This window comes from Saccostrea cucullata, unplaced genomic scaffold (genome assembly GCF_032062105.1).
Source record: "Saccostrea cucullata isolate Sc308-1 unplaced genomic scaffold, CSIRO_AGI_Scuc_v1 ctg266, whole genome shotgun sequence".
In the NCBI taxonomy this organism is placed as follows: domain Eukaryota; kingdom Metazoa; phylum Mollusca; class Bivalvia; order Ostreida; family Ostreidae; genus Saccostrea; species Saccostrea cuccullata.
The window spans coordinates 467,450-480,078 of NW_026935351.1; the positions used below are offsets into that span (position 1 = coordinate 467,450).

At 33.6% G+C, this 12,629-nt stretch overlaps 1 protein-coding gene across 1 annotated transcript; it reads left to right on the forward strand.

The window, feature by feature from the left end:
* The first annotated feature begins 2,500 nt into the window (after positions 1-2,500).
* LOC134242544 (uncharacterized) lies at positions 2,501-12,566 on the forward strand. The gene is made up of 10 exons (XM_062724651.1): positions 2,501-4,206; positions 7,716-7,819; positions 8,090-8,215; positions 8,310-8,419; positions 8,996-9,116; positions 9,228-9,236; positions 9,426-9,572; positions 9,663-9,854; positions 9,936-10,037; positions 11,298-12,566. The coding sequence occupies exons 1-10, from the start codon at positions 2,591-2,593 to the stop codon at positions 12,173-12,175; spliced, it is 3,405 nt and encodes a 1,134-aa protein (XP_062580635.1). The 5' UTR covers positions 2,501-2,590; the 3' UTR covers positions 12,176-12,566.
* The last annotated feature ends 63 nt before the right edge of the window (positions 12,567-12,629 follow it).

The window sequence follows — 12,629 nt, forward strand, 5'->3', positions numbered from 1 at the left end:
AAGGAAACTATTTGGATATCAGTCCGATATATCTTATTTGTGTTTTAGTCATTTTCCTCGCCACATAGGGGGCCCGATATTGTACCCGTTGACTGATTTATGTACGTCAAACACTATTTTTCTTCCGTTTTATCATGGGATTGTCAGATTCGTCTCCGCCTGTGATATCTTAGGATATGTAAAAGTTAATTACTTTTATGCACATTCTTTATAGGTATGATTAATTAGAGGAGAGTGTATATTTATAGATTAATATGATCAAATACAGGTCAAATTAAAGAATACATGTTCAATATTTTCTTTCATCGTACCAATTTGTCATCTATAGTTTCCGAGCTCTTGTTCCCGATTTTATCGAAATACAATCTATCAGTTTATGATATGAAGAAAATATTTCTGGAGGATCTTTTACCTAACACATTTCTTTGTAAGAGATATTCTTTGTACAAAATAACAAATTAAAATGTCTTTTGCTATAACAGAATTCCATAGAAGATGAATTTTAGTGCCTGTAATATGGATGTAGAAAAATAGTTTCCAATTCATAAACATACGTGAAATTTGAAATATTATGAACAACTGAATACTGAATGGCTAGGCTTTTTTTTTTTTTTTGGAAAAATTCTGCAGATACAAAATTATTTTTTATTCGTAAATTTGTGTTCTTTTATGTTATATCTCTTATTTGGACTACTACATGTAATTAATTAGCCAAACTCCATACCTGTGGACTGCAGCATGTGTAAGTTAAAACTCACAGACCAAAATAAAATGAAGATCATAAACGCATTTTAGACACCCTTAAAATTAACAGATTCTTCAAACAAAACTTTGTCTTTAGGAGAACCTGAACATCATTTATGTACTTCTACATTTGAAGATTGAGAACTTTAAAGAAACATTCCTTTCCAAATTTTAATAAATATTTTGTCCCACGTGAATAAAAAGAAGACTGTACAATACTTAGCATTTCATAAGAATCACTAGTTTTGCATTAAAAGAAAGATATACATATGTACAATAATCTTTTTTTTCAAATGTTCTTATTACTTTGTACATCAGCAATCGACCGGTAGTATACAAAGAAAACGGTGGGTATTCAGGAAAATGTATATAAAATATAAAAGTAGCAAGTATTTTCCATTGATAAGAAATTTTAAAAATATTTTACTTTTAAAGTAGTTTGAAGAAAAAAACATTTCATGGATAAAAATTCCTCGGTAATTTATGGGAATAATATATTAAGTGATCTTCCATTAAATTATTAGTATTCAAATTATTTTAAGCATATTTTTGTCATAAAAACATTTATTTTATTTAAAATGATGATATACTAGTAAACTTTTCTATTTATATTTTGATTCTAATTCTCTCTGGATAACTTAAAAAATATATCTAGATGAGATGGTTGCACATATTATCATGAACCATCTTGTCTATATTATTCACAACTCTTTTGTTTTAAGATATAATTTAAAGTATTGTATAAGACATTAAATGAATCTAAAGTTACCATTTTGACGAGAGTAACAATGATTCATAAAGTCCACAGTAGAACATTCTGCGAGCCATAGTAATTGCCAAATTCTTTTTCTGGTATTAATAGATTTAATGATCTTCCATTAAAATATAATTAATCAAATGATTTCCGTTTAAGCATATTTAAGCATATTTATTTTCTAATAAAAAACAATTATTTTATTTATTTCGGAATTATAGCATTCTCCATTCTTCTTGTATTTGACAGTAATTAGATTATTCAATATTATTCACATCTCTTTTGTTTTAAAATATTCATCTCTTGTTAGATTAAGTATTGTGTAAGACATTAAATAAATCTAAAGGCAACGTTTTGACGAAGTAACAATGATTCATAAAGTCCACTGTAGTACATTCTGCGAGCCAAAGTACATGTAATTGCCAAATTCTTTTTCAAGAATAATATGCTCTCTACGTCAACATATCATAAATTTTATAAAAAGTTATCGCAGAATAATTATGAAAGTCAACAACTCCTTTTGGGGGTAAATTAAAACAAGAATATGAAAGATAGGAAAGTAAAACGTTTCTTTCTAGGGGAGAATTCTATATAGAAACTGCTAGATTAGGCTTCGATTGTATTGTAATCACTCAAAGGACCTTCCATTAAAACCATGCCTCAATCTGATTGGCTGACTCGTAACGTTCACTTAACTCTTCTATCCACCCATTGTGTTACTGAAGACATTAAATTCCAATATGATATATTGGGGACATTCAAGATATACAGGGGTTTGATTCATTAAGGTATACTCTGAAAGCGGTCTAATCCGACATTCCTCTGTTTCGTCCATGTAGATTCATTAATTTTGACATGACGTATTATGAGAAATATCAAAAGCAAAATCATGGTTAATGGTTTACCAGAATTAGAAGTAACTCCCATCAATTAGGTTTATAACAACCCGTTGCATTCGTCTCCAGACTCTTAGAACGAGACTTTCAATTTTAATGTGGACAGGCGTCCGTGAGGGTTTAAGTCGGTGAAACAAGGGAGCAACAGAAAACGATACGAAAAATTTCAATACAACAGAGGACTGAACAAACAATCATGGAAAACAAAATTGCTATAGGAGTTATATGTACACTAATTGTTGTGAATTGGGTGTTTGTTGAAAATGCTTGCCCGTCACAGTGTCAGTGCTCCAATATTTCTGCTATCTGTCGTCCAGGAATAAGCAGCTTCCCTTCTGGTCTACAATCAGAAATTATCAATTTACATCTTAGTGGCACCTTTGCCTCTAAAAACAATATACCATCAATTGAACGTGCTCACTTTTCGTCTTTACCGAATTTGAAAAGACTTTATATTGCCTTTAGCAATGTGGAATCCATTGCAGATGGCTCTTTACCGCCATCTTTGATTACACTGGACCTTTCCTTCAACAAACTTGGAGAAATTTCAGAAAATACATTTAAAGGATTGAAATTTCTTAAAACGTTGCATTTGTCTGGAAATAATGGAACTGAAATAGCTCTCTCTGCTTTCAAGGATTTGACCAAACTTTCAGAACTATACCTCGCAGAAATGGGTTTGACAAAGCTGGACAAACGCTTGCTTAATCCTCTGGGTATGTTGAAGACTTTGGATCTTCATGGAAACCATATCAAACGCCTGGACTGGAGTTTTACCAAGACCAGCAATAACCTAGCATACATAGACATATCTGGGAACTTGTTTACCGAACTATCAAATTCAAGCGTCTTAACATTACCCAAAATCAAGACTTTGCGTTTAGACGGAAATGAGTGGCACTGCAATTGTGCTTTAGAATGGGTAAAGGTACTTCCAAGTCCGATGCCTGAATCCGTAGTTTGTACCACACCAAACTCTCTGCAGTATTATTCCATTGTGAATGTTCCTTCTTCACAGTTAACATGTGTACCTGCATCAGTTAGCTGTTCTTCGACAACATTTACTGGTAAATATCACACTCAGATGGAGGTTTCCTGCACACTTGGAGGGGATCCTTTTCCAGATATCATCTTCACAAGACCCGATGGCACAAAACTGGAATATTATAACTACGATGAAACAAACTATGTAGTGTCTGAAACCGGTGTCCTTACAATAAAATCTCTAGATGTCGTAGATGACGGAGAATGGAAACTTGAAGCCAATAACGTTAGAAAACAGAACGATGTGAGTCTGACCGTGACAGTAACAGACATCCCGACTACCACTACCACCACAACTACCACAACCACTACCACCACTCCTACCACCACAACCACCACCACTCCCACCACCACCACCAGTACCACCACCACTCCTTTACCGACCACCACAACTACCACTCCTACCACCACCACCACAACCACAACTCCCGCCAAAACCACAAGTAAACCAACAACCACCACAACATCTACTCAAAAACCGTCTACCAAAAAGACCACACCAAAACCACCAGTACAAGACAAAACCACACCCAAACCTAAGGAGGATATGTTCTCAATGAACACGGTGTACATGATGATCGCCGCGGCGGGGGGAAGCGCTTTCATTACCTCAATGATTTGTCTTGTAATACATTGCTGTACGAGAAAGAAGAAACCACCCATGCCAGAAAAGAAACCGAAACAAGATCTTTTCGACACTGTCCGGAATTTAACTCCAAGACGCACTCGAAGGGTTCATAATATTGGCAATTATGGAGAATACGATTGACAATAAATTATGGGAATAAACTGTACTTAAGAGAAAATGTTCTAAGAATCTCATACATATTTCTGTATTATTATGGCATTGCCTTTTGTTTTGTGAATCTTGAATCTTGAATATTATGTGATGAAAACTTCAACTACTGTTAATATTTGAATTCATCCGTTGTAAACTTTTTAAATATCCTATATATGAATTCATTTTTATCTTATGAAAACAACATTCTTATTGTTACTTTTTAAAGTTACATCTCACTGAGATTTTATATATACGTTGTTGATTTTCAGCTTAGGTTTTGGTGTTTATTAAGTTTTTTCATCATCGTTTGATTGACTGTAATTTCTGCTGACTGTGCAATATGAAAATAAAATGTTATCATTTTTAACGTTGTTATTGTATCTAAAATCCACTTATCATCAGGTCTTACACGATATTGGAGATTTTACGTGTTTCTAAAAATTACATCTCTATTGACACGTTTATCCTCATAATATTGTTGAGAGCATCAATTTTATTGTGCGTCAAGATAATAAATCATTTGCGTAGGTCTACCATCCAAAGCAATCACAATCACCGATTCAGGGTAATAGTAACAAAGAGTAAAAAAAAACTATTGTGAAGTTTCCGATTTCAGGATTTTGCAGGAAGGGGCACAATCCAGCGTAATATGTATTTGTATAAAATAAACTAAGAATAAACCAATATGATCGTGCCCTTAGCGACTGGGTATATTTGAACATTCATCGATTTATAATTCCACAAAACATTTGGACTAAAAAGCATCTAAATGTTATAAAAAAAAATTTCACTGCAATTGTACAATAAAATCTAAATAAACGTTATCAAATACCTGGCACAACAGTTGAAAAATTCCAATTGATCCGTCATACTAAACAATAAAGAAATAGACTTGTTTTTAGTCTACTCACGAGTCAGACAGTGATGCACCATCTCTCCCATTCTATTCTTTGTTTCTGTTAATTAACTTGGTAATGTAGAAAACAACGGGTATTTGTAAATGTTTGATTGGTTATGTATGTTGTTTTATGATCAGATATTTAGAATTTATGAATCTTTTATAAGGGGCACAAAAATAAGCTTCATGCAACTGTATATAATTGTATATTCCGATATATAATTCAATTTTAAACTTGTTATAAAAAATGTCGGTAGTTTCATTGTTAAACAGGACTTTTTTGAGGCAGGCTATTATACCTAAGTTGATGTTGCAGGGGTTTCAACAACCTCGTTTAAAATTAACATTTCGTAAACTCTATGATCGGTATGATGAACTTATAAGCAAAAATAATCTAACAACACTGGGTCGTATTTTAGTTAACCTGTTTAATGTCAACTGTTAAGACTTTATTCCGCCCTCTTGATCAATACATAGAGCTCACGCGTACGGCGGACGTGACCGGTCAACAGGGAATTCTTAATGATCCTAGGCACCTGATTCCATCTCTGGAATTTCTGGGTGTCTGTGTTTATGCCCTCTTCACAAAATTGCATTGTAGTTTTTATATTATACTTTCGATATTCAAGCGCTTGGACATTTTTTCACAAATCATATTTACATGTAAGTACACCTATTCATATAGGAAAAAACCATAAAAAAAAATAAGTAAAAAGGACTATACACTATCTCTCTTTAATTTGATTATGAAAGTACCTGTGCTTCAAATTTTTTCATTACAATGGATTAATAATTAACATTATTTTTACTTTCAAAGGCGTTTGACGTTTTTAATCTTTCTTTTCATAAGGAAAGAAAAAGTAAAGGGATGCTTTGTATAGTTACGAGTATATACTAGTATAGGCCAAATCTTTTCGAAACTTTATACATGTATATGCATATTTGTAAGCATTTCTGTTAAATACTTCCTTTAATACTGTAACTATCATCAATTATTTTTAAAAAATTAATATTTTCATGTTGTTTTACCGAGTGCAATTTTTTAGATGGTTGTTAAAATTAATTCTGCGCGGGAGATCGCTTTGGAAGTGAAGTTTGCAATACAGATTGCTAATGGCATGACCTTTTGTCAAGTAAATTTTCAATTCTTGTAGAATATTAATCAACATAAACCGATAGATCGATATTTTACTTTCACCCTTCATGAATAACACTTTATACTAAATATTGTATTTAAATTCAGAGAAACTACGCTGTAAAAGTACAGAAAATTGTACCTATACTTGGCCGTTTAAATCTATACTTTAAAACAGTTCTTCCGAAGAGCAACGAAGCATAGATTGCTTAAAATTTAACCAACTGTCCATATAAGAAATTTCAAAACCAACTATTCTATTGAACTTTTATGTTAATTGTCTTAAGAAGTGGATCTAATTACCCGGTATTCGTATTTTCGCCAGATTTTACCACAACGAAATGAAATTGTTACTCCTATTCACACAGATAATTTTGAGTAACATTAAAAATTCAGGTAAGAAGAAGCTTATAATTGTAAAACAGTCCTGAACATACACAAATTTGTTCACTTTTATAAACATATATTCTTTAAACAAGTGGATTTACATTTCCCACTGATTGGATACATGTATATTCGGGAGTGGTGAGGTACCTTAACACATGCCACCACCATGAAATTGTCGTCCTATTCACACAGTTTTAATTCATGGACATGTCAAAAATTCATAAATCTTTCAGTAAGTCAAATGAAGCTAAAAAAAAGAATTTTAAGTTGAAAAAAAAAAGTTTTTCTTCATCATAACTGAGTTAAAACTCTCTCTCTCTCTCTCCTCTCTTTCTTTCTCTCTTTTATCATCCCTACATGCAAGATAAATTATGTTAACATGCAACAATATTATGTAGACATGCAACATATTTATGTCAACATTCAAGTTAATTATGTTGACATGCAAGTTGCCAATTTAATAAGAAAATATAATTAAGATATAGTTAAATTTACTTACTAACGACCGTATCTGACATCGTAAATGCAAGATGTAACACAATTATGTAAAAATGCGACTTATTTATGTCAACATGCAAGATAAATATGTAGACATGCAAATTATTTATGTCAACATGCGAGATAATTATGTCAACATGCAAGTTATTTATGTCAACATGCAAGATATTTGTGTTAACATGCATGATATGTATCTTGATATGCAACTTATTATCTTGCATGTTGACATAAATATCTTATTTGTAAAAACACAACTCGCATGTTGACATAAAAAATTAAAGACATTGAAAAAAAAAATTATTTCATGTTGACATAATTATTTAGCATGTTGACATAAATAAATCGCATGTCTACATATTTATGTTGCATCTTGCATCTACGATGTCAGATACGGGCGTTAGTAAGTAAATTTAATTATATTTGAATTATATTTTCATTTTTGCATGCATATCAACATAATTAACTTGCATTTCACATATACCCATTCAATCACATAAAATGGTCTTTATCTCGTATTTCGTTACATTTGTATATCTGTTTTCTTGGAAAACTTCATTACAAATTATTTGTCCCTTCAGTGCTGATCAGACAGTCCCCGGTACAGGGTTCACAGTGGGTGCTGTAAGGTGTATCGCGTGGACTAAACTGACAGAGTCATCCTACTCCTATGTCGTCTACAATGGTACGTGAAAATGCTCACTACGAAATAAACCCTGGTTATAGCTTTCCTTGGGCTTATTATTTACATGAATGTAAAAAAACTATTTCATTATCATAATTATATTGATGTAATATAGTTTTTATAATTAAAGTACCGTTTTACTGGCTCAGGCAAAGGTAAAAGATGTAACACAAAAAATGGTTTTATTTCTTATAGATTTAAAGCAAATCAATGTCAATGTCTGCCTCTGTAAGCACTACAAGACATGTGTATCGTAATTATTTCCTTTAGATGTGGATAATGTAAATGGATATCGAGTAAAACTCGCAACCACCCCTTTATCTTCCGACCTGCAGACGAGCTGTAGTCCTAACAGCAGTCCGTCAGCGGAGGAATTCCACATTCTCGTGAAAACTGGTGACAGGCTCTGAATTTTTAAATGAAGATCAGAATCTCATTATAAATCATTAATTTTATAGGTGATTTTGCATAATTCATACTTTTTTCTCAGGTTCTTCCTCATTAGCTTCTGTAGAGTGTCCTAGAATTATTCAGGGAAAGTGGGAGTATGAGCATCAGAATAATGGCGCTACTTCCTGTCGCGCAAGCTCATCATTAAACGTCTGTGGAACCATGACAGCAATGGATTTCAACTATCAAAAATGCAATAAAACACAAGCTTTCTCTGGTATATATGTTATTGCTGCATTACCAAGAATTTCAAGTGAGAATTAAATGTTTCTTTCAGTTTTTGCGCCAACTCTATAAAACTAGATAATTTACAAAGAAAATTGCTATTTTCGCTGAACAACTACCAAGTTGTTACATACATGTAACTTGCCAAGAAAGCTAAATATACGTTAAATATTTTTTAACATTTGGATTTATAATTTCATATTTAGTCATCTTTCCGGTTGAACTTTAGATAGCGGTGTTGTATACTGTATTCATACAACGACGAACAATACAAGTCAACATTCCTTTACCATTGTCCTTAACACTGACAAGAATGTCGACTCCTCTGCAACACATCGCTTCACCTGTTTCGTTAGTATATTTTCATAGCTTCACCTGTTCAGTTAGTATTTTCATCGCTTCACCTGTTTCGTCAGTACCTATCATCGTACAAATTAACATTCAAACATCTACATATTTTAACTTTTAACCTGTCTTATAAAAAGAAACGGTTTTTTACAGGCATTCGTCCAGAATGGTTCTATGATTTTGGCGAGCGACAGTGCAGGAAGCTGTAACGCCGGTCAGACGCCAACAACTCAACAGACAGACGGGTCAGGTACTCTCAGATTGACCAAATCAGGTACACGGTTTACCTTTTTGTATAATTTGTAAATGATTTTTATATGTTTTTGAAAGGAAAGAAAACTATAGTTGTTAGTTTCAATAAAATAAAAATCTTGTTTTGTTTCAGGTGACTGTCGTAAGTATAGCAGCGCAATGCAAGCGAGTTTTAATCTGAACAATTAAGGATATTCCATCCTCGGCTAGGAAGGACAACTCTAAAATTATTACTTAATTTAAAAAGGCTGAAACTGTAAGCTCTAAGTACTTAATAATAAATATCAGATTTTTAATATAAACTTGATTGATATTTTTAAAAATATTTTAGCTGTAACGGAACCAGGCAGTGGACAGACGGAAGTGATCATCGGGTCAGTCATCGGTGTCATCGTTTTTATCGTCTGTATTAGCATCGCAGTGTATTTCGTCATCCGCCGCCAAAAACTAAAACAGTCTGTGATACATGAAGATGGGGGTATATTGATTTTTTGTTTTAGAATTGGATTTTTCCTCAAGTATCAGAATTTTAATCAGTGATAATCAAATTTTTATTTCCTCTTTGAAGCAACAGGACAGCGGTCTCATCACAGTCCAAACGAAGCTACAGAAATTACCCTCCTTAAATACACAGGGATATTGCCAACGAAGCAGCCTCAATCAGATACAGAGAAACCGACGAATGTTATTGATAAAATCCTGGGAATATTTCAATTCCAATCTTCAAAGAAAACCAGAATTGATAGTGCCGTCATGTTGGGTAGGAGAAGTTGTAAAGAGTTACCTTTCTTTTGACAACTTTTGAGACCTAGTTTTTCAAAAGTTAACGTTCTTATTTCAGGCAGATTGAGGAGCAGAATTCACCCAGATACACCAGAACCAGTAACTAAACTTACAGTTCAGCGTGACGAGGCTGCTCTGGGCCTAGACCAACCTCTGAATGGTAACGGGCACACACACACTAAAACAATGAATTCAAGAGATTTCCAGAGCATAAAATGAGTTCTAAATAGTTCACTTTATACAGTATTAGAACTTTTGGTAAACCACATGAAAATTTAAAAAATACTATACAGTATCTTTCTTTGTATACATTTCTATAAGGATTACACTGACCCAAACGTTTGTTACCCACTTACTTATAGTGACCAATAGAGTGATTAAATATTATAATTCTAAAGGTTCTCTCTGTATTCCTATCTGAATAATATAATTGACTCTATCCGAGTCGCAAAAAATGGCATATTGTACATGTAACTCCTCTTCTATAGAGCAAACCAAGCTTTTCATTTTCAACCACAGAAAATTCAATATATAAACATGCATAGATGATTATTATTTAAAAGTGTTGTTAGTCCCAAGAGAGTCATCATTTCAATTTGCTTTCCTTAGCACACTTTTTATTATGCCCCCGTATTCGAGTGTATATAGTTTTTACCTTGTCCGCCCGTCTGTCTGTCCTCACAAAAATTAATTAAAATACTGAGAGTAGTTTTTAAACTGTAATTTTGACATTGTTTTAAAGGGTACAAAATCGCGGCATGGTAGAAGACACAGAGTAAAATGATAAAAGAATTTATTCTTAAACAAAAAAAAAGCCTATCACGTAATGTCAGTAACGCGTCACCCTAATCTATTAAGGGAGTAGGTGCGATCAGTATTATCCTTATTTACGGTTCCTTTTCGTGACCCAGGATGAGGATCTAATACTGATCATTTTCACACTGAATATAAAGGAAAACTTTTCCCTCAGTGAGCACTAGTGTTGAATTCACTTTCGATGAAACCTACTTGTCTATCGTCTGGCTGTTAGTCGCACGGCCAGTATCGTGTTACTCGGCAAATTGCATGCTGTCTAGATGGTCCCAGTGAATGATACTATCAACATCATATTTTGTAACAGTTCATAAGTTATCATATATTTACCAACGGGGCAAAATATTACCTGATTTTAAAAAAAAATCCACATTTTTGTAAAACTTGAAACCACAGACCCTCCTCCCCCTTAGGCCTTAGTCCTATAACTTCCGGTGAATTCAAACTCTTAAAATGGTCAGAAGCCTTGGCGAAAAGTGGGAGCTGTATTTCCTTATTAAAACTGTGCTTTTTAAAAAAAAAAAGATTCAGAAAGTTAAATAAATGAATCTTTTTTGCAAGCCAGTCGATATATTGTTGAATGTAAAAGTTTATTTTTAACAAACAGGGATGTGTCCCAACTGTAGACAGATTGAATGTTTCTGCAATCCAGACAGAGAAGACGGATTAGGTGCCGGGAAGACAGACAATATGGATAACGTGACAAATGGTCCATATGAAAGCAACAGTGAGATTTCAAACGATGGAGATATAGAAAGAAATCAGACAAAAATCACTAAAGAACAGAGAGATAAGGAGAAAACAACAAACATTTCAGAACCTTCTCTCCCTGACACTTTCACTGAGACAGAATCAGCTCAAGCAAATAATTACGAATTTGCCCAAAAAGATAAACGTCCTGGAGTCAACATTACAAAAATCGTAGAGGACGAAGAGGAAAACCATCTGAATGTATTACTCAATGAACGGGGTCCAAAAGAGTTTGATGACGAAAAAGATCATCACACGGACTCTACTTCCGGTGCTACACAGATTAGAGATAAGTCTGAAAGAGACAACGAACCGCAATTCGATGTTAATGCCGGAAATCAGAGGACGGAAAACAGAGATCCAGGGAAAGGGAAATCATTAGAAGATTCAACTTTCCCCGAAAAACAAAACATTACAGATAGACAGACAGATGCCAAGAATGATGATGAAAGCAATGCATCAAATGTCAGTAAACTTAGTGAATCTTTAGCGAAAAAAATGCATCCTAAACTCTCAGGGGTAAAGCTTAATTTATCTCTAAGTTCTAACCAAAGGACACCAAAAATTAGCCAGTCTGAAACATTTAATTCCGAGAAACTCATATTTGAAATAAACAATGACGACGCAACTGAAATGGCACCAGGGGCTAAACAGGAAAGGAAGAAAGGCTCAATTCTTCTTACAGATTTTGCAAACTCCAAAAGCGGACAAAAGACAGTCTCATTTGATATGTAACAGGCAGACGGATGTTTGCCTTGCGGTGGATATGGTCTAAAATTTTTGGTAAATTATTAAATATAACTTTTTAGCATTTTGAGGTGAGGATATGTCGGCTTCCTTTGATGCGTGTCCAGGGGTCGAAATTTCGGACAACCTTACAAGGTCACACCCAACTTACAAACGAGTTCATCTGACCAGGGCGACTACTATAGACAAGTACTTACCACACCTGTGGAAAACACCGCGTCATCGACAGGTTAAATCAAAAATACAAAACTAATCGTTTAGAGATGTATTCTAAGACCTTTATACTCATTGATGTAGGGATGACAATTCAAAAGGGCGATCCAATCAGGCGACAATACATTCACCTTGATAACCTGTCATTAGCACAAAATAACACTGGGGACAGCTTTATCTGAAGTTTGTCAACAAATGTCCACAATGAAGACAGATTTTCTAACTTTTT